The following is a 22,353-nucleotide window of genomic DNA, read 5'->3' as shown; positions in this document are numbered from 1 at the left end:
AACCAAATTTGTCTAAGGCTGGCCTTTCAACAGCTATTTCAGCCCTGTTTCAATTGGAGTCAAATGACAGAATCGATGGAAAGGAAGCGTGAGCCATAAAAACTGAAAAAATAAGTGCCTGGGGAAATTTAGTTGCATATGGTATGGACCCTAGGGAAAGTCCAAGCCATCGGAGTTACATTGGGTCGTCATCAAGTCAGTCAAAAGATTGTAACATAAAGCTATAACTACATTTCGAAACGGTAAGGTACGAAGTTTAAAAAAAGAAAATGCCTGGAAACATTGTGCCGGGAAAAAGTTCGTAATATTCACTGCTTAATACCGGACAACTAAGTTATGTCCAGCATTAACTCTGTTATCTTAACTCGTAACTCGTCGGATAAGAAATCGTTTGGAGTCGTTACACCATTCAAAATTAGAAGTAAATGTCAGCAAAGGATCGAAAAAGGTTTATGCAAAATCTGTTTTATGTGTCATACATAAAATGCATCTGCCAGCGCCATCACTGCAGATGAACTTGTTCGCTTCTCTCATCTTGAACAGCTATTCAACGAAAGTCAGTCATTATTACGAAAAAGGTTTGAAATCGTCATAAAGTTTGACAAGCAAGTTTTTTTCAAAACAATGGCAGTTCCCCAATTACGGAGGGTTGTTACATCTTGAAATATGGTTTTATTAGAATTTATTAATTGGTGCGTCGATAAATCCTATACAATCTTTCTACATAGTCATAATAATTAACAAAATTCCCCCTCTTATACGAAAAATGGAAAATGTAGTTCAAGCGAGACTGGTTTTCAAAAGAGGCACTGTACTGATCCTTACGCTTGTGCACTCATAATAGCTGTTGGGAAATTAATGGTTTAATTCTTATAACTTTCGTTCATACGTTTAACACCTTTGTTAATGGAGCTCTTCTTGAGATGGAGATAAGCTAAATATGTATCCATGAAAAACACAATTTTACAGCAGAATTGATTAGCCTATTTTTCTTATTTACCACCGGTTCGATTATTTTGAGGCTGATGGTAAAAACCTCCGACTTTTAAGTGGATTGGTAGCTCGCGAGTTGATCTGCGTCTAATAAATTTCATAATTTCTTCCTCGGAAGAATTCTTTGACTCACTGCTCCTGTTATATTCAGTGTTGTCTTGTGAAGTGATTGGTACCGAGTAAGGCTCTCCGATCTGACGTAGTTTAGATGACGTTCTTTGGCATGGAATTTCATGATTGTTTCTAAGGATCTGGCTGATCACATTGAGCAATTTTGCATCCTGTTGTTCATCTTCCATAACGAGATCACCGGCCAACACACCAATCCTTTCAAACAGCTGTTCTAATGAAGAATCCAAATCAAGCTCACTTGAAGAAACCTTTTCGGGTGTTTCGGGCGTTCTTTTTGAAGATTTTGGACTAATCGGTCTCTCGAACTCTAACTTGGTTGCCAAATGCTGTGATGGGGATTTTTTAATGGATGTCTGCTTAACTTTGGCGCTCAGGTTTTCGTTAAGTTTTGAGCCGCTTTCCTCGGACGTTTCTCTTAGAGGAAAATCGAAGTTATCCTGGGGATTGGTAGAAGCTGCGTCATCCTCCCTCACTGAGGCATTCTGACCCGCATCTTTCCCTCGCTTGCTAATTCCTAACATATCACACACTCTCTCTAGTATAAAATCAGCCATCTCAAATTCTTTGGATTGTTTATCAGTGTTGCTTTTGACGTCTTCAAAAGAATCGTTCAAAATTGCCACGAAAAAGTTCATAAAAATGAAGGACATCAGAGCAAGGAAGGAAATACCGTATAAAGGACCCAAAAAGCGATGAACTCCTATTAACTCATGAAATCTCATTTGGCCGCCAAGGCACATGATAACTTCAGAAAACAATGCATTGTAGACTGATGAGTAACCATGAATGTGGTCGCCGAATGCCAGCTTCCCCATCTGAGCGTATGAGACAAAAATAATGATAAAAATCACAGAATAGGACAACAATAAACTCCTAGAGACGCGAAATGAGGACATCATTATGGAGACGTGCTGATTAAAGCGAATTATGTGTAGAAGTTTCAAGGTTGTGAGGAAAGCTACAATGGCTAAAGCAGTGGTTTCTGCATGGCTCCAGGTAACGGCTTCTCCAAAGCTAACGGTGGCAAATGGGTTTTCCTTCACAATAGCAGCGAGTTTAAGCATCAGCTTTGACTTAATTATGTAGAATACCACGACCAGTACCGACAAAAATATTCGTAGAATTTCCACCCAGTTCCACACATCTCCTAAATAAGTCCACTTAGCTAGATATAGCTTGTACATCTCTACGATGAAAAAGACGAATGCCATCATGATAAATAAGAACTGACAAATCAGATAAAACTCGTAAAAGCCTGTTTCAGTACTTGTCAGCAGAAGAGTGTCTATCTTTGGAAAAGGATAGCCATACCCTGTGGGCAATATTTCAAAATGATACGCTGAAATGATTAGGTAGCCCGTATTAGGGTTATAGATAGTGAACTCAAGTAGGACGGCGCGGGTCTGCCGGTCGATCCAACCGTATTCTATCAATTCGGAGATGACTGCCTGAGCTGTACTGCTATTGTAGCCTAGATCTGCAACATAACCACCTCCGTCATAAACATCGAAGTAACCCCAGCTCGGTGATAGTTCCTCGTTTGGCACATATTGCCATGGTACCGGGCATAGCTGGGAAAAATTTGCCCATTCTACAGAACCACTGAAGGGTTCCCAGCCTGGAAGGTTTGCAGGAGTTTTATCCTCTTCATCGAAATTATAGAGGTCGTAGCAGCCCCTGTTTATGATGTCTCGTACTATCCTTGGAACAATGCAAGAATCTGATAAAAAAAAAGTAAATTACTGTCGAATACAGTCCTCACAACTTTGATTGCCTTGTGTACTTCTCTTTCGCGTTGCCGGAGCAAGATTTCATTGTTATAATCAGAGGAATCTGCCCTCTCTTTATTCTTTTATTTCTTTTATTATCCAATTTTTCTCCTTATTCTCTCTCTTTCTTTTCTTCTCCATGATTTAGGTTCTAATATTTGCTATATTTGCAATAAAAACAGAAAAAAAGTTGCGAACTTTTTTTTAAATAATCACCACAATTAACAACAACGATGATTTTTACCAGTTCTACGTTTATAAGATTGAAAGTTCTCAAATAATGTCGTACTTACCTTTCTTTATTCTTAGTTGTCTCAAGCGAGGCATTCCTAAGAGAATAGACATCTTGTTACCAATGTACTCTTGCTTTTTGATTTTGTCGTTGTTGTACCAGGTGCTGCCGTAGACACCATCCACAAACTGAATGTCGAGCCATTTCCAGAAATACGGAGGATCGTAAGCCTAGGCAGGAAAAAAACGTTCTAAAATGTGCGGTGACCACGAACCAAAAGACACACATACCAGGAAGGAAGAGAAATATTCTGCGTAATTATAACGTGATAAATTAAAAGTTAAATGTGTGTGGTTCCAGGTGTTTAAGTGCAGCTAAGTAATAGCCACCTCCGAAATAAACTTCGCCTTCCGTATAGGGAATTTTCAGTAGTTAAATTTCGCTTTGAAATAGAATATAACAGTATCATATCGCGTTTAGCTAAATTTAAATGCGCTTGGTGGAACTTTCGGAGTAATGACAAAAATTCAAAAACGTCCCATATCTTCATCTATACTAGGCAAACCCAGGCCCCGGCCATTGAATGCTATTGATCGTATCACTGCCTCATTCCTGTCTCCCTATCACCATGACGTTCGAATAAGGACGTTTACACTGACCGGGTCAGTCGGTTACCCTAAGATTCAGAGCTACTTACCAAAGAAAAGTTGCCAAGTGTATCTTTTAGATCCATAGTCATGAGATATCCGTGATAACTTCTGCTACCGTAACACACAATTATAAGCAAAAAGAGAAACAGAAGGTATCCAAGAAGCTCCCTCAAAAAGGAAAACATCTTTGCCTCCTTTGTGCTGTTCTCTCTTGCAAGTCTGAGGTCATCCTCTTTTGGCATCTCTACTTTAACACTCTGATTGCCGCCGTGAGATTTTATTTGTGATTGCAGTTTCTCTTCACTATTGTAGCTGACAGTTTCAGTTTCATTTTTATCGCGAAACAAAGAAGCTGTTAACACCATGATAAGCAATATCTTCAAAGGCTGTAGGACAAATAGGTCTTGGGTGAAAGATACAAACATTGAGGAAAGCCACTGGTTTGAAATATCCTTTCCCCACTGCAAGCTGAAGAAGAACGTAAAAACGGCGCACACAGAAACAGTAACAAGGACCAAAAACCAAGCAACGTAGATAAAGAAGTGAGGGAGCATAAATTTCTTCTTGGCATCAGTCTGACTTTGGGAGTTTTTATCAAAGTAAGACCTCTTTTCGTTTAGCGTTACATCAATGTCGTGAATATCCCCTGAACTGGTAGTTGACAACTTGTCACAAAAGGGAGCAGGACTGTTTTTTGGTTTTTCCACGTCGACTTTATTTGGAGTTTTCTCGCCACTCCTCTTGAAAAATGTCATAATCATTAAGTTTACTGGAGTTATTATCAGGGCGCTTTCAATTCCCACCATTATTTGTCTCCAGCTGAATTTTAACGGACCAATTTGTAGAGTTGGATCTGGCTCTTTGTCCGCCCGGTAGAACAGGGCATTTGCTAACATCGCAGACAACAGTATGCAAAGGCAACAAGAAGCTCTTTGGACACGTGAGAATTTACTCCTCGGTGGCTTAGTAACAACTGAAAGCCAAATGTGTCCATCGGAAAAACCTCTGGAGCCTTGCGATCGCAAAGAATAACTAAACGTCTGCATCTCCTGCGAACCAACAGGAGTTAAAATTCTGTTTATTTTACCGTCCCCTTTCTCCAGCGCAAACCAATCGTTGCAAAAAAATGTCCATTTTCTACCCGTCTGAAGATCCAGGAGAATCGCATGGCTTAGAAACCATGAAGGATCTCTTCCCGAATTATCATGCCATATGCGAATGTATTCAATTTCACCCAGTGACATTGGCAGGTGAATCCTAAATGTATCCTCGTTTCCACGCGCCAACAACGTCCTTGAGTCTATTGTGCTTTTGTGCAATATCAAAGGTTCACTCTGCGCCTCGTTCCCATGAATGATGATAACGATACGAGTATCAGTCCCAGAATTCTTCCACACTCCCGTGGCCAATGTCAGTTGGTACTCAAAGTCATTTGCCTCATGGCAAGAAAGTAGATGGAAAACTGGACCACTCTGAGAATAAAACAAATGCGGTGACTCGTTAAGATCAGTTTGAATTAGCAATATATTTAACTCATATCATCACCGTAAATATTAGCAGAAAGTGAAATAGCTTTGCGAGATTTGCATTTGAAGGTTGTAAAATCTTCCTTCCGTAGGGAACAAGCGAAGCAATAAGGAATACAATTTGTTGAGGATAAAGGGAAGAAACCAATTTCAATTGAGTTGGGTTTTTAATGAGGCGGAAATTCCGTAGGGACTGTCAGATCTGTTACAAAATAGTGAAGCTGCAATGTTGCATCGCTTAGTTGTTCCAATGTTTCTACTATTCGACCTTTTGCTGATGTGTTTTTTTTTTTTTTTTGGACCTAACTTCCATACAGCTTAGCATCTGTCTGTGATCGACCTCCGTTAAAATCGTGCTGAGAAGTATATATAGAAAAGCATTAATATTATCATCATTTCTGATGTGATGGCATCGAACCGTCGAGACCATGTTCTCCTCCAATTTTGGGTAATCATGGTAACAATTTGACTGATTTGTGCCCACAAAATGAAAACTCGTTCTTTGTTCCTATCTACATTAATGTATCAATCATTCTTACTTCCGCTTGATTGGTTGTTGTTACGCTTCTGATTTTATGGCTTTTGTTAATTTGACAGCTGATTATATTTCATTCTTTTTAATTCTGTCCCTATTTCATAGAAAATGTAAGTTCTGTCTTTTACATACTTTGGCCTTATCTTGTCTATCATATTTCCTTGCAAATACTACCACTAAAAAGTACAATAGCAGTACTGCAATTATTGTGACAAGGACGGCAACATTTCCAGTCTCATGGAGGCGCGTGAGTTCATAGAAGACTACATCAAAATCTAGCTTGTTCGGCATCACTAGGACACCTCCACCAAATGACGTCAGATGATTACACAAACAATGTAAGGATGAAACCTCTGAACCTGGGCCTACCTGCAAAAGATCAAAGGGTAAAAGGGTGAAATCATTGTCATATCGAAAAGATAGGAATAACTCGAATTCCTTAAAACCAAAATCCCGTCATAATATAATATTTGTGAGGCAAGAAACAGTTGAAAAGGAAATAATTTTTGCACCAGTCTTCAGAGATTGCATTTTTGAACAGGATTTTATATCAGCATTTTGCATTCCAGTGATTTCAAACTCAAACTTTGCATAGGCAAATAAGTCATTATAATAAATAGGCTATGACTTCATGTGTAACACGACGCAAGGCAATTTACAACATAACTGATTTTTCATAACTGATTTTTTTTCTGATTTTTCAGGTTTTTTCAACCGATGTTATGGAAAACAGGATGATTTGCAATAACCTTCATTTAAGAAATTACTTTTCCTATGGAATTTCAAGATGGCTATCTTTTATATCCACACATCGTCTTTTCCCATTATTTTAAACCACACCCTATGAAATATGTCATAAGTATCTTTCAACGTCTCTCCTTCTCCCATTCAAATTTGAGACAACTCATGTTTGGTCAGTTAAGAGGTGCAAAAAAAAAAGAGGATGATGCTTGTTTATGTAATTGGGTTTAAACAATAGTCGATAAACTTACTTTGCATCCCCTTGATAACCAGCGTTCTTCTATACTGTCCCAAAACAGACAGTTTTCTTCCACCAGATTCAACGAGTAGTTTACGTCTGTCTTTGGGTCATAAACTGGCTTTACTGTGATGTTCTCAGGTCTTGGTGCTTCTTTAACCTCCACGCATGATCTCTTTTGGCGGCCCCCTCCGGAACATGATCGCTTCTTTCGTCGACTCGGAAGTTCTCCTTCATAATTTTCGTACAGTATGCCAATATAGTATTTCCCTGGTTTGTTCACCTTGTCAGGTAACAAAAGGACGTCGTACGCATCATTCCTGCAATGGCTGTAAGAATCTTGGGAGGACTTCAAGCATGAAGGATGCGGAATTTGCCTTGATACATCATGCTCTGTGACAGTTGGTCGCCGGCCATATCTCACGAATACTTTGAAGATGACTTTGCCTTTACTTGGTTTGATCTGAAAGAATAGTGATTTGACGAGTAACCATTTTAGTCTCAAGAAATTCCCAATTGAGCATCAAAGGTGTTCCTGGGTTGCGCCGCATTTAATCACTATATTATGGACTGGTGTAGAAGAAAAATACCGCTCCTTTAACCACTCAGTTGCAAAACGAGAGCTAGTCTCCTAGTCTTGATCACTCGCTCTGTCCTAACCCTCTGGCTGCTTGCTTGATATAAGCCTCATATAAGTCTTTTTTGCAATTCTCTATTCTTAGGATTTTCGCTATGATCACTTTGGTTCGGGTTCACAAACTTCTCGAATGCACTATAGAGCGGTAAATCCCAATGTGCATCCTTTATCCTTACAGCATCTTAAAAAGAAAACATTTCAGCCTCCTTAAGCATCTCTTCTAATCAACCAACACATATCCAGTTTTCGCCTCCACTTTCTGCTCTCTGAAAGATATTGCTCATAAGCTGAACACACCCTCCCTCTAAAGAAAGATGTCCTCGTATTCTCTCCTCCAGAATCAGTTGTTCATTTTAAAGTCATAATACTTACTCGAAATCTCACAGCGTTACCGTCCGCATGCTGCAAACTCACTACATGGTATTGCATCTTTCCTTCACTGCTGGGTTTAGTAAAATACAAGCCACTTCCTTCGGGCAGAAAATTGCCCTCACGTGGAATCTTCATCTCGATATATTCGTTACTATCTTTCACTGATAAAGTCTGACCTTCGTGGTTTTTGATGGTCAAGCTGAGGACGTTAGAATTAACACGGGATGCACTGTCGTCCCACGTGAAAGGATTGAATGTACTCAGAGTCATCTGATAGAAAAATAAGAAAAACCAACTTTGTGTTATATAGCAGCATTTTGCGTCGATGCGGGCTCAAAGGTGGTACATAGTACCCTTGAGACATATATTGTAAAAGCAACCGCCAAAAAGAAGCCAGTCAGATAAGTTTCGCAAAGAAATCCTTAAAGAACTGGGTAAGAGAAATGCATGTTTTGGAAAGACTGATAAAAATTCTTGTGTGATAGTCTCTTTGATAAGAAGGGAATGGTATCCGAAATATATCTGATAAACCAATTTTCTCCTACGAAACTAAGAAGTAAACTATACATAACTACAAATTTAAAATCATTCAAAACTCTCAGAGAAACTCAATTTGCTTACCACACTGTCGATGTACTCAGCATCTCTCGCTCTCTCGTCGGTTATGGCGTTAAAAGAAAATTTGAACTCTCCTGAATATGGATCGTCAGTAAAATTTTTCGCTGTTTCCAGTGATTTGGGACTAAGTCTGTTGAGCACCATGCTCAAGGACTGTGTTTGCACGCGGTTGGGTTCCTGGTCCACTAACATTTTTGATAGGAGAGCAACGCTTACATCATCGATAAGCTTCGCTGTGTCTTTCGAGACATTTTCACTCTGTTAAAAACGAAAAAAAAACATGGAAAGGTGGTATATATTTCTGTTTGGTTTAAGTGTCGGACCTCGTGTTGAAGAGACACATGCACCGTGAGAATGAGAAAAATGGAAAGTGAAGGAGGAGGTGAGAATGAAGGGTTAAATGAAAGAGGAAATGAACTGATGGATGGACAATGGATGGAAACTGTCTAAATGAATGAACAAACTGACGAAAACACCAAGAAGAACGCACAAAGAAACAGGGAAAGAGCCAACAAATCAATCAGCGATTGGACACATTCAGCAAAGAATGCTCAGAAAAAAATGAAACGAGGTATTCACCTTGGATCGTATTTCCGATGTCTCCGCTGTCCTTTCGATCACACTTGCCTTCTGAGCAGCAGAGTTAAGAATGTTACCCAGACTCAGTACCAGGTTCTCCCCGCCTTGTTCAACTAAGACAGACTCTGAACCGTAATCTTCTTTGGTCTTGCTTCGTAACAATGACGTCATGGATCTTAAGGTTTGCAGAGCAAGATCCTAAAAGATAGATGAAAGATTGTTTTCAGAAGTCTCACAGTCGATGAACGTCAAACGTTAGAATAATATTCAGCTACCCCTTTTCTTTGAGACAATCATATAATTGAGACAATAAGACCTTTAAGAGCTGTAAATACCTGTGTATCAAATGTCACCTCACTCGGTTCCAGTGTGGCTCGTGCGATCACAGACGTCACTTGAGTCAAGGATTGTAGATTGTTTACTTGAATATTTGACACACTTCGCACAATGGAGTCTTTGATCTGAAATACCGATAGAACCTTTAGCCTAACGTTGAATAACACCTTTACTAAGGATCATTTAACCCCCTTCCCCGTGCCACTTCAGTACTTCTTAAAGAGAAAAACTGGTAACAAAATACGGTGCTGTTCGTCAAACGAAGTCAAAACATTTTTCAAATCAACAGTCTTTCTCCTTCTTTGGTAAAAAAAAGAGGAAAAAAAGGAAGAGGAGAGAAATGTCTTTAAACCCGCAGTTGTAAAATTTGATTCAGTTAAATAGTATTCCTATATTTTTTGTAGTAATTCTAAATTTTTGAAAATTCAGCCCATTCTGAGCGAGAAGTTGACTTTAGATGACTTCCGGTCAAGCTTGGAAACGTCAGGCAGTACTACCCATGACCCTGACCCAAACGTTGCGAATACACGGTCACAGATAGCTTGAGAGGATAATAGGCACAGATACCTCTATCTTGTCCTTGGTCGACGTAGAATTTGATTCCTCGACTGTTCCTAGCACAGCATTTGCTAGTTGTGTAGCACCTATAATATTCCCTGATTTGACCAAAGTGTTAAACTGACTATTGTTTCCAACTGCGAGTCCACTGAGACTGTCGTTAGCAGGCGGTGGCTCGACCTAAGAACACGATAAGGCAATATAGGGTTCCTGTGAACTAAAGCTAATTTTCCCCTTGATCAACTATCACACTGGGGCTAAGTTGGGGACGAGGGGTCCTGGGATGCCCGTGACCCCGGGCCCCCTTCCTTCTTCTTTAAAGGCAAGCAACCTACAATATTCAGGTTGCAAAAACTGTTGAGTATCCTCTTTTTGACACAGTGTGGCCCCCCTCCCCCCCCCCTCCCCTCCTCCCCCACGCCATTGTGACCTGACAAGATAGAGTAGCGCAAAGTGATTCGAAAGGGGTTTCGCTGATAGACAAGAAACTGAGAGATTAACAGAAAAACAGGCAAGCAATAAAAACGAAAAATAAACAAAACACAAATAAAAATCATTAAACAGAATGTTTGCAAATTGCATCCAGTTTGGAAATTACACAGTTTACTTGTTTATGTTTCAGGGAAATATCCTAATTATGTTTTATTACCTGACCTTCCTTAAGAGTTCGAGTTGCTAGTAATTCGAATTTTCAAAAGTTTTCAAGTTTTTCCGTGGAAAATTTACATCTTACTCTGATTATCGTATCCTTTGAACTCAAACAATGGTAAACATTTTCCACAATACTTTGTAACTTCAGACAGAGCCAGCAAGTACTAAAACAATCACCTTTACGTGGAGAACATAGTTGCTGGAAGCCGACAGACTGTCTCTTATCAAAATTTCAAAATCAATGATATATCCACCATTTCTCTTTCCCGAGGGAAGCACTGTTGACACGTGATCAGTAGACCCGTATTGCACGACGGTGTACAAGCCATGGTCCGTTTTGTAATGAAACTGATACGTCAGAGGTTGGTGTGGATCCTTAAAAAAATAAATAATGTATAATCTTTGTATAATGTTTCAAACCGGGGATCAATGATCATTTGTGCCAGGATTTCTCCTCAGTTTATCCCTGTTTAGCCTGGGGTATTGATTTCAGCTCTTTGTTCATGAGACGTGGGAATTCCTCATTCATTTTGATGGCGAGGGACTTGATAGAGAGGTAGAGGTATTGGTATGGTGTCTTTACATAAAAGTGACATCTAGCACTACACAACATGAATCATTCACACGGAAACTCTATCGAATAGAACTTCCATTAGTCTCTCTAATGCCATCACTTTCTTCGGTTTACCTTTTTTCATTTAACTTATGAAAGAATCGATTGACTACTTTTATTGATTCATTTCTTAACTTAGAATGAAAGCCTGAAAGTGTGCAGGAGGAAACTGCGGGAAGAAAAATTTACCAACAATGAAAGATCAGATTTGGTTAGGAATTCCTGGTGAAGTGTGGCTTTCATGTGAAGTCGCATGTCAAAGGATTGCTTGAAAGGTTGGTAAGTTTTGCTCTTTATGTTTTTGGTCGTCGTGCAAGAGAAGTCTGTCAGGAACAGGCAATTTCATTTTTATCTGCCCTCAGGAATAGGCAATTTATTTCTCACCTGCCAACCAGAGCATAAAAATGAAAATGCCGTCTTCAACGCCTGTCCACTCTTCGGAGTCACAGTGCAATTTCCGGAGCTTGGCGGAGCGTTCACTCTGAATTGATAAGCTGCATTTCCAGCGGGTCCGTGGTCTTGCGAGACCCAGACTTTCAGTCGATAAAACCACTCACTGACAACGAGTGGAGGCAGTTGATTTGCTTTAATAATGATACCAGGAAGATCCATATCAGTCTCTGTCATGTTACGGGTCAGGATATTTCCTGGGAGCTCATGTCCAATGGCATTTACAATGACAAGCTTCCAGCTGTAGGTTGCTGTCTGACACGTTAATCCCTTGCACGTAGTTGCGATGCTGATTCTTGTAGAGGCGCTTGCCATCTTCTCGCAGTTAATTAAGCATCTATGATATAATGGGAATGAAGTTGCAAAAGAATGTGGTATCGCAGTTGTTGTTGTTGTTGTTGTTTTTGTTGTTGCTTATCTAAATCTATACAACACACAATACTTACGCCTTTCTCAACCACCAATTTGCACAAATGCATTGCACGCATGCATTGCTAGTATACATTGTAAGCTTGCTTTGAGCAGTCAGGCTTTTAAAATATTTAGAGGGCAACCGCCCAGCCTTTAAAATGACAGTTCCAAAGATGGAGCAATAAAATTTTTTTAAGGAATGTGGCAATATGTTCACTAAAACTGCAAGTGGCATATATATATATAAATTCCTGTGAAATCGATTTCCCAACAGTTATTCTCAGGATTATGGTTAAAAAATTTGACAATGAGTTAGCAGAATGAATTCTCATCATCAAACGACACCAATTCATTAAAAATTCGTTTCGAATGGCCAAAACATTTCAAAATAGAATAAAGGTATTAATTCTTATAGGTGCTTACCGGATAGTCACTTGTGGTGGATTACCGATGACAATCTTAATTTCTTGAGTGAAGTCGTCTATTCTGTTATCCTTCGTAACGATGAGCTTGACGTCATACATCTCACCAACAGTCATCTGACTCGTGTCCAATTCCACTATTGAACTATTGGAGTTTAGTTTTCCAACACCGGTTCCAAAACATCCACCACTACCAGGACCCAGAGAGTTGTTAATCACTGGTAGTGAGTCCAACGAACCATTGGGAAAGTGCTCTTGACGTTTCTTACACAGCCACGTGAAATGCATCGATGCATGGTTACCAGACTCTACGTCTGGATCTCTGGAGGCTGATCCGTCTAATAAAATGGGATTTACCTTTCCTCTCGTGACTTTGTTCCCTCCTGCAACGTCGGCGATAAGTTTAGACTTGCTAATTTTGAAAAATCCTAAAGAACTGCTTATTACAGAAGGTTGGTTTGAGTAAGTTGCTCTAATATCCACGTAGTACTGCCCGTAATCAAGTGTCCGTTTTTGTAAGGTCCACTCTGTAATTCTTGAATCCAAGAGAACTGTATCCTGTATCTGAACCTTTCCTGAAGCTTTAACCTTATATTTGAATAGATACCATGCAAATTGTAGTGCTTGTGAAGAGTTACACTCCGCCTTTCCGACAGTAGCCTGGATGATAAAATCTTTGGAACGCAAAATGGAAACAGCAGATTGTCTCGCTCTTCTCTCTGGTAAATTAGTTATTCTGACTTCTGGAGGAATGCAAGATTTATCTGTGAGAGAATAAGGCATGCTAAAGAGTTTTTAAATATTTAGTGTCTGGTTACAAGGTTACGGGCAGTTTAAATTGTAACAGCAAACAACACTTCACAAAAACATCTCTGAGTGATTGGGGGTGCTCCTTTACAGAATCTATGCTGGAATGAGCTGCCCAGTAATGTCTGGTCTTTGCGTCGTCTTTTGCCCGGAAACGGGTTCAGTGCAGAGATTTTAGCCATTGTGACTACTTTGGTCTTAAATCGTTTGGTTCTCAAGTGAACGAAAATAGATCATTGAGTTAACGGTTGAACTTCGCCAAATTTGACTCAGCATTGGTGTCAGGTCTCCAAAATAGAAGGGGTTTTAGAGGCAGGTTCTAAAAGTAGGTGTGGAAAACGGCACGCTTTGGTTTAAAACAGGCTCCAGATTGGGATAACCGTGGGGCATCGAATCCTTTCTAGAGACTCTTCAGAATCCCTCCACAAAGGAACGACTCGACAACATCAGTAATGCATAGTTGCATTAGCATTGACCTAGGCTAGCGTTGACATCCTCATTGACACATCACTGCATTAAAGAAATTAGTGACGCACCTTCCACACCCCAGTAAAGCGCAGTCCAAGTTATCTTCCCCAATTTACTGGTCTTGTTTAACTTGTTTAATTGTTCTTGAACCTTTGGTGTGTCGTATTCATTTTCAAGAATTAAGACCGCGGTTACTTCCACGCTTCCGGGTCTGTTAGATCAAGGAAACAGAATGGAATATGAAGCTTTCGACTAACAGCGTATTGGCAAATTGACTAATCAGTTTCTTCGAGCCACTTCCAAGACACTCAATTATGGTAATGACTTGTGCTCAAGTTTCAAAACATAAATGAATTTAATCATCGACAGTCTTTTTAAAAATTTTACCCTTAAGAGTGAACCCTGAATCAAACATTCAGGTTACGAGAATAAAGGAAATGATTACCGAGTGAAGAAGCTCGTGATAGAGAACAGTTTGGAGAATATGCATACTGATATTAGGGTTTTGAGTATTACAGATTAACTTTCATCCAGACCACAGCTTTAAACCATCAGCTGTTACTCTGAAGCTTAAACTGTTCAATATAAAGCAGAGTATGTCACTTATTCCCCCTGAGACTGCGAATATTTTTAACGAAAAAGCCAACACCAAACATGATAATTACGTCACATATTCGAAACATTCCACTCTGAAAAACTTCTGGTCTCAATATAGATACATGCAAGAAAGGCAGCTGCTCTTACTTCATAGAGAGAATCTTGAAGGTCGTGACACCATGTGACCCAAGACGTGATAAAATCTGTAAAAACATCACGGTAGAAATGAACATATGTAAAATCGTGGCTCTGTCGTACGCATACCGCGTACTTTTTCTCGGAGTTTTCCTTTTATGATATGAACTGACACAACAAGTTCTGATGGCCCAGGGGACTGCGCAGAAAATGCGTGCGCATATTTCAGACGGTATGACAGGAAAACAATCGAAACTGCGCAGCTTCCGTCACGGAAGCGTAGCGGTTTCGATTGTTTCCACAGCGAAAAATCAGGGGATTGATGTTTCGATTCTTGTTTATACTTGCAAGGTCGAACCACTTTCTGTTGAAGATCAGCTAGATCTGATAACTGAAGCAATTCAAGTGACATGAAAATAAAATGTCTTTTCGATACAAAGTTTAATAACGCAGGATGCAATCTTCCTAAAAGTTGATATTTCTTTACGTCAAAGCGACTTTTGAGTCATTTTGATCTTCTGTTGAGCAATCCGCTTGGATTATTTACGTAAGTCAGAGTATGTTGAGTTACTCAAAATAAAACAAAATACAGAACACATTGACCACCCAAAGTAGAGCTGATCCCTGTATTTCGAACACACGCTTTAAGAATGCTCTTACTTCAAGTGTCAGTTAAGGATGAGCTAATTTATGAGCTTCATAGAGCAATCTGACTGAGGTTGTCCTATCCTCTTCAAGAAACCAATCTTGTCTTACCTCATTTGTTACGTTTGCCTCTAAACTTTCATAGGTTGCAGAGGAGTCGTCGAAAAGGTCAAAGTCAAAATCAACGTTTTTCAACAAAAAGACAAATCGCAAAGTTGTCACTAAAGGAAAATAGAAAATTATACTCATTTAATAAATCGTTAACTGAAATATTACTTCTAGAAGAACTAAAAAGCTTGGACAAGGGCAAAAAGTCATGAGTAAGCTGAGTGGATCGCTCCTGACAGAAGTTAAGTTTCATGGTCTGGGAGGCATGAATTCAAAGGAGTTTAGAGTTTTTCTTCCCCAGGCGAGCGCTTCCGCTTCCCTGCATTGACTAGGTTCTTTTAAAGTTTTTTGGAACAAGAGTGATCCACCACGATAAAAAAATACTTCTTCCTAAGCATATTATTCAATATTTTTTTCTTTCTCTTTGTTTTAGCAACTTCTTACCTTTTCGTAACAGTGGCAATGTAATTGCTGTTGATTGTTGAGTTGAGTAAAATTGACTTGAAGCTGCTGTTGTTTGGACAGTGAAGCTGGTTGAATTTTTCTCTTGTAAAGATGAATGAACGCTAAATTTTGTCCTTTTAAATTTGTGCTCTGAAGAACTGATTTCAGGCAGTAAAGTAAAAGGTTTCGGAGTAGACTCGTCGTCAATTGTGGACGTTGACGTAAACTTTTGCTGAAGGGTGGAATTTACAACAAGTACAGGTGAGGCAAAAAGCCAAGAAGAGTTCTTATTTGGCGATCTTAGTATCGTCGAATTATCTTGACGGATAACTGATGAATTTTGCTCAACAGTGTGTTTATGAGCCAACGTTGTTCGCAGGGAATTTGATTGTATAGAAGCTGACACCGTCATCGACTGTTCCGCAGAATATTTTTGGGAGACAAGATTTGTTGGTTGCAATGCAGTTGTGACTTTCTGCTCCACGGTTAACTTTGTCTGATGAAGGGCTGATGGTGGTATTTCAATGGGAATGGAATTGTTTTGAGGAATAAAAATTGTCAGTTGCACAAAGGAGTTCGCTTGAGATTCGGCAGATGTTGGCTTCAAGCCAAAAGGACTGTCCTGAGAAAGGGATTTCTCAGCTAATTTTGTTTGATGAACAGGTGGTGACGGTTGTTCAGCGGAATTGCTTTGGAGAATCAACGAATAAAGTTTGATCGAAAGATTTTGCCGAGACGCAGAAGTTGAAATATGTTCAGTATTGCCATTGTAAGGTATCAGAGTTGCATTTTGTACCTTTGAGCCAACGTCAAATAAATCGGTTGTTGGTTTTCCACCATATATCAGCGCTGTAGGTTGCTGCTCATAAGTTGTATTTCCCTGGTGCATAATGGATAGTGGCTGCTCAGTGTAATTATCTTTTGTAATCAAAGATGCTAACTTTATAGTAGAATACGGCTTAGTTGAAGTCGTTGCTAACTGTTCAGCAGAATCATTTTGAAACAGTGAAGGCAGTGGTTGTAGTTTTGGAGTTGAGTTTACGTAAGGTTCATTTGTCTGTTCCAAAATGCTGTTTTGACGTTTCCTTGAAGAAAGTTGGGCAGAGGAAGTATAGTGAGATGAAACAGTTGTTGGCTGTCCATTGGAACCATTTTGAACCATAAATGTGAAATTTTGTTTTTGTATAGGTAAAGTTAGCTTTTCCACTGATAATAATGGTTGTAGAGAGGAACTGTTTGAAGAAACCATGGTCTGAACCTTGGCAAGGGTACTTTCGTAGGGTTTAACTGTCACTGATTGCCCATGGTATTTAGTCTGAGTGAGAGAGGTGTTATTGCGTTGTTCCTGTGCTGAAGTCACCTGATCCACTACCGATGATGGCTGAGTAGTTGAATTGTTTTGAAGTGTCAAAGATGGAAGATTGGCAGAAGAACCTTTGAGTGGAGTAACGGTTATTGGCTTGCCGTACTGGGTACTATTTTGAACCAGAGAAGTGCTATTTTTTTGTTCCAGAGTTGAATGTAGCTGCACCACTGGTGATAATGGGCGACTAGGGTAAATGTTTTGAGATATAGAGGAATGAAGCTCTAAAGGGTAACCGTTGAAGGATGTAAGGGTTTTGGGTTGTTCAAAGGACTTATTTTGAGCTAGAGAAATGGTGTTTTGATGTCTCAAGGATGTGGCTGGCTGGTCCAATGATGATATTTTCTGCCCAATGGAAGTATTTTGGGGTAACAAAGATGAGATTTGGTTAAAGGAAACTTCATGAGGTGTACTAGTTGTTGGCCTTGGTTGCCCATAGGATGTGATATTTAGTTGTTCCTGAGTTAAATTTACCTGGTCCGCTGACGATAATGGCTCACCAGCAATCAAAGACGCAATCTGTGGAGATGGATTCAGCTGAGATTCAAACATCTTTGACTGTTCTGTATAACTGTTTCGAGGATGTAAAGGTAATGATTGTACTATATTCGTCGTTTGATATTGTGGAGTTGGATGTACGTTAGTCACAAAAGTTGCTTGCACTTCAGCAGTGCTCGAATGAATAGATTTATGTTCTTCAACGGAACTAACAACAGAACCCTCAGTTGTTATTGGCTCTGGTGCTCGAAGGATAACAGCTGGTAAGGGGACCGGTTGGAAATCTACTTGGAACTGTGGTTGTGCTTCTGTTGTTGTCTGCTGCTTAGTTCGGTGTACTGATGCCAAGGTTGTTGATGCTCCAAAAACTGATGTTAATAATTTTTCAGCGTAACTGTTGTGTGAAACTGGATTTGTCGTTTGATATTGTGGAGTTGAAAGCGCGTTAGGCACAGCCGTTCCTTGCTCTTCAGCGGTGCTTGAAGGCGTAGGTATCTGCTCTTCATAGGAGCTATTCTTTGGCAAACTATTTATATTTTGATGATCCAGGATTGCATGTGCCTGTTGTATTAGGGATATCAGCCTTGGAGTGTCGTCGTCTTGAACATGCTCAGTGGTAGAATTCACCGCTGTATTGGTCGCAATAGCGTAGGATGAAACTGTTGTTTGTAACTGAGTTGTATTTTTAAGAGTCAATAAAGTTGTTGGTTGTATTATAGGGGCCAAATACATATCAGGTACGACCGTTGTCTTCTGTTCTGTCGCTCTTAAAATTGACGTTTCTTGATCTGCTTCTTTTCTTGATTGTCCACTGGGACTATCTAAGGACGCTGATGCAGGCTGCTCTTTAGAACTCTTGTGAGACTGTAAACTTACTAGCTGTTGTTTTCCGGTGGAGCTGTTTTCAGACACAACATTAAACGTTTCTAGAGATGCAGTCTGATTGTGTGTAGCCACAGTTGTGTTACTTGTATCGACCACAAGTATTGCTGGTTGATATCGCCGTTGCTGGTCTACCTGTGAAGCTACATCTGGAGATTGAGCCGTTACTGGTTCCTTCATAGACGCGTCCAATGCCTTTGATACAGTTGAGTAGGATTGCAGAGCTGTAAAAACTTGATGTGCGGTTGTTGTTGGATGCTCGGTGTAAGTTACTTGACGTTCTAAACTTGTCGTTGCTTGCACAATCAGCCATGCTGAAATAAGTTGAAGTCTTGTAAACAAGAACATGGTTATCAGAAAGATGAGAACGTAACGTCTGCCAATCAGGTACGCCACGACCCAAAAACAAATCAGTTGCTCGACATTAGTTGACCGTTCTGTAACGAAAACAATCACTTGGCAGTTAGATTTCTGAGGAGCTTCGGCTTTCAGTACAAAGCTGTGTAAGACTGAAATGTAACAGCGCTTGATAGAGAATATGTGCTAATTAAATTGACAAAGTAAAACGCAATCAAGGGATAGATAAGGGACAAACCTGCGAAATTAAAAGAAAAGAGTATTGTTTCGGCAACAGCTCGGAGTTATTGTTTGCTTTTTCACGGACAAATATTTGGCAATAATTCTAAAGTTGTGCATACAATTTTTTTCTCCAACTGTCTTTGGCGCTATATGTGCAGTAGTGCTCTTAGCCACTGGGGCTACACAGAACTTTTATGAAGTTCTGTAAGGTAACTGCTAGCGACCTACAACGCGTTACCCCATTCGAAACCCATTGTTGGGGTTAAATTAGATGATAGAAGGAATCATTTCCTTACTTGTCTCAACACAAACCCCCGAAAAATTTTCAACTTTTTTATACTTACCCAAAAAATGTTCTCAAAAGACGAAAGAATGTCAAGGTAGACTGAGATTTCACGATGTTTCGTTGGGTAAACGATAGTGGAAAATATATGTACACCTTTCGATTCCGAACCCAGGGCGAGCCGTCTTCTGAACATGGATGTTAAAGGCTTCTCGTAATGAAATTATGTTTTTACGGCATACGTCCTACGGTTTTTGTTTAATCTTAGGCGATGTTAATTGATCTTTTCTTCGTACCGAAGTTATTATGACTGACAAACAAAAGGAACCTGAAAGTCAATCAATGCTTACAGCTTTGACCATTCCAAGAAGTTCAAAAAACTATTTTGAACTGTTAGTCACCTTAAATTGCTTATTTGAACCGTGAATCATAAAAGTTGTTCGAGCTGTTAACCACTAAATGAATTGACGCGTATTTATATTTACAGTTGAGACAAAGCCTGGTCGCAAGCAGGACACGGCCAAATTATCCATTCTAAAAGGGTAATCGACTGGAAATTTTAATCAATTATTCAAAATTAACTGTTTGTGAGCCTGGATTAGCCATGAACATATGAAACAAATATAGAATGACCGTACAGAAAAATGGTCACACCAGGCTTAGAACTCATCCCGACTTAAATTCCTCATGATATGTACTTTTCTACTTACGTACCATTTTTTTCATCCGTAAAGCATTCGAAAATAAGATATATTGTTTATGAGTAACGAGTGGTTTTTTAAATGGCCGTTAATGACCGAGAGTAAGAATTATTTTCGTTCTGTCGCGAAGCAGTATAATTTCTCGCAACTTTCTTCAAGTTATCGCTTTTTCGTTAAGCAGTTCCACTTTCGTATGACCTAAGCCATCCTAGCTAGATAAACAATTGAAACATTAAGAGTTTATCATGAGTGAAAGAAAACACGTACGATGAGCCTATGCTTATTACTGGCTAGAACATTCTAAATAATTTATTCAATACAATATTTCTCATTACAGTTACAGCAGAACACACCTAAGACATTTACCTATCTCTGCAAGGAGAGAGACGCATTTCGCACGGTCCCGTTTCGTTTTGTCTTGCCAGAATAATAGGGGAAAAATGTTCACACTTGATATGAGAAATATTGTAATTTTGCTGCATGACACGTGTCATATCAACTCCTATATCCAGACGACCTCTACGCTAACGGTAAAAATGGAACATATTACTGTCAGATACCGGCCTTTTTAACGCACCTTTGAAAGCATTCCGTAAAGAGTTTCAAGCTGACGTTTCGAGTGATAGCCCTTCGTCAGAGCGATGAAGGTTTAATGCTCGAAACGTCAGCTTTGAAAATTTTTACGGTGGCCAATTTACTAAATTACCCTGTTATATTCTCCCACCGACGCAGCACCACAGTTTCTCTAGTAACTTGCCCTCTTTATGAAAGCATTTACTCGGAATAAGAATATTTTCCAACTGGAGTAAAACATAAGTTACCCGAGGCGAAGTTTATTTTTGCCGTTTTTTTTTTTTTGACGTCAAAACGACGTGCTTGAACCAACCTCACTGAGGTAAAATTTTGACTTCATAGAATTTGTGTTTTATGGAAGTTAAAAATACTACCTAACCCAGCCCCATTGTAGATTAATCTAATAGAGTAGATATAAGTTATTTGCTTTATAATACCTTGATCATTGAGTGAACTTTCGCGACTCTTGTGCACACTTTGTTATCCATCAAAATCTGTAATCATGCATGATGGCCGAGTTTGCGCCTGGTCGAGTTCGTAAACAAAACACCTATTTAGGTCATCAAGAAAAGATGTTCCTGTTAGATCTGTATCACATGGAATGATGACAATTGTTGTGTGAAGCCCTCAGGCACCCCGCATAAACTCTGTAAGAAACTGTTCAGTAGGGCGTCATCACTAACTACATTTAGCATAAAAATAGTTCCGCTTTTGTTAACAGCCGACAAGGGGAGCAAAATTTACCTTAATGTTGCATAAACCTTAATCTGATCATTGGAAAGGGGAGATTCTTGAGATTACCCGTGACTAATTCTTTTTTTATGTTAAGTAATTTATTTCAAAACAAGGTATCTTTAATTTAAAAATGTGGCCTAATGGATGTCGCTGACTAAAGCACACGGGCTCAAATTCCCAACCACCTGCTGATAAGTCGGTTGAATGTGAACACATCTCCGTGACGTCAGTAAACATTACTTCTAACATAGTAGTCCATTTATTCGATGACGCACCGCATCATTCAAAGGTATCGCTTGAAGCTTAATAAGTATCATTTTTCAGAAAATGATAACAAGGAAAAGTCCACCGTAAACAGGAAAAATGTTCAAAATGCTTTGCATCGTCTGTTTCGATAGGAGAAATTGGCTCACAATTTGCAAATATAAAAAAAATTACAGCTTCTCTTTTGATATTCGAGTACATTCGAGTGCGTTGTTATTAATGCGAGGAAAACATTTTTGTTGATATGGATATGAATTGATCAACAAGCCTGTTTTAAGGCCCAGTCAAACGTACGCAATATTTCAACGCGGCATGTTGCAGCCTTGTTGGATCGTGTTGTAAATATTGCTACAAAAATGATATTTTAGCATTTTCAAACATCTCGCAACAGTTTGCAAACGGGAGGTCAAGCGCATGTCGCGCATAACACGCTGCGCGAATCATTGTGACAGGATAATGGGTTGAAATGTTGAGTGCATTTGACTGAGCCTCAAGAAAAAATTTTCCCGCTCAGGTTACTTTTATTTCACACGCGTTATTGAAAACCCCCCAAAATACACCAGCTTCGCCGGTTATACTTCAATTCACCCCCCAAAAGGCTTTCCATAATTTGAAGAGTGTGTAGATCCCTCTTTCCAGAGGGATATGTGTACCATATGATAAATTTTTTGTTATTCAGTAGTGATCCCAGTTCTTTGAACTTGTCTAGAACAGAGAGAGTATGAGATTTTTAAAGATTTACACGGCTCTAGGTTTCCTTGATCTGTCAGGAACGAAAGTGAAATTTTACGAATGGAATGAACAAATG

General features: G+C 39.4%; 1 protein-coding gene across 2 annotated transcripts; it reads right to left on the bottom strand.

Annotated features, from left to right (window-relative positions):
• Nucleotides 1-665: 665 nt before the first annotated feature.
• Nucleotides 666-21,026, bottom strand: LOC131789607 (polycystin family receptor for egg jelly-like). Of its 2 annotated transcripts, XM_059106770.2 has the most exons (18): nt 20,984-21,026; nt 15,668-18,847; nt 15,227-15,336; nt 14,483-14,538; nt 13,807-13,949; nt 12,465-13,227; nt 11,565-11,967; nt 10,745-10,942; nt 9,926-10,096; nt 9,358-9,483; nt 9,023-9,220; nt 8,447-8,701; nt 7,826-8,095; nt 6,830-7,279; nt 5,970-6,206; nt 3,824-5,248; nt 3,188-3,356; nt 666-2,845 (listed from the first exon to the last, which is right to left on the bottom strand). In XM_059106770.2, exons 2-18 carry the CDS (start codon nt 18,756-18,758, stop codon nt 993-995), a joined length of 9,918 nt encoding a protein of 3,305 aa, XP_058962753.2. In that variant the 5' UTR covers nt 18,759-18,847; nt 20,984-21,026; the 3' UTR covers nt 666-992. The 2 variants fall into 2 exon arrangements, with proteins under 2 accessions (XP_058962753.2, XP_066016591.1); XM_066160494.1 differs by lacking the exon at nt 9,926-10,096.
• Nucleotides 21,027-22,353: the final 1,327 nt, after the last annotated feature.

Source organism: Pocillopora verrucosa, chromosome 13 (genome assembly GCF_036669915.1).
Source record: "Pocillopora verrucosa isolate sample1 chromosome 13, ASM3666991v2, whole genome shotgun sequence".
Lineage (NCBI taxonomy): Eukaryota > Metazoa > Cnidaria > Anthozoa > Scleractinia > Pocilloporidae > Pocillopora > Pocillopora verrucosa.
Note: the sequence above shows the minus strand (reverse complement) of the source record. Positions and strands in the feature narration are given on the sequence as shown.

What these genes read in the sequence shown, in the direction of transcription:
- LOC131789607 (XM_059106770.2), bottom strand. Translation starts at nt 18,758, where the DNA reads ATGTTCTTGTTTACAAGACTTCAACTTATTTCAGCATGGCTGATTGTG. An exon ending in TTCAAGATTCTCTCTATGAA is followed by an intron (nt 13,950 to 14,482) that starts GTAAGAGCAGCT and finishes TTGATCTAACAG; the next exon opens with ACCCGGAAGCGTGGAAGTAA. An exon ending in CTGAGTACATCGACAGTGTG is followed by an intron (nt 8,096 to 8,446) that starts GTAAGCAAATTG and finishes TTTTTCTATCAG; the next exon opens with ATGACTCTGAGTACATTCAA.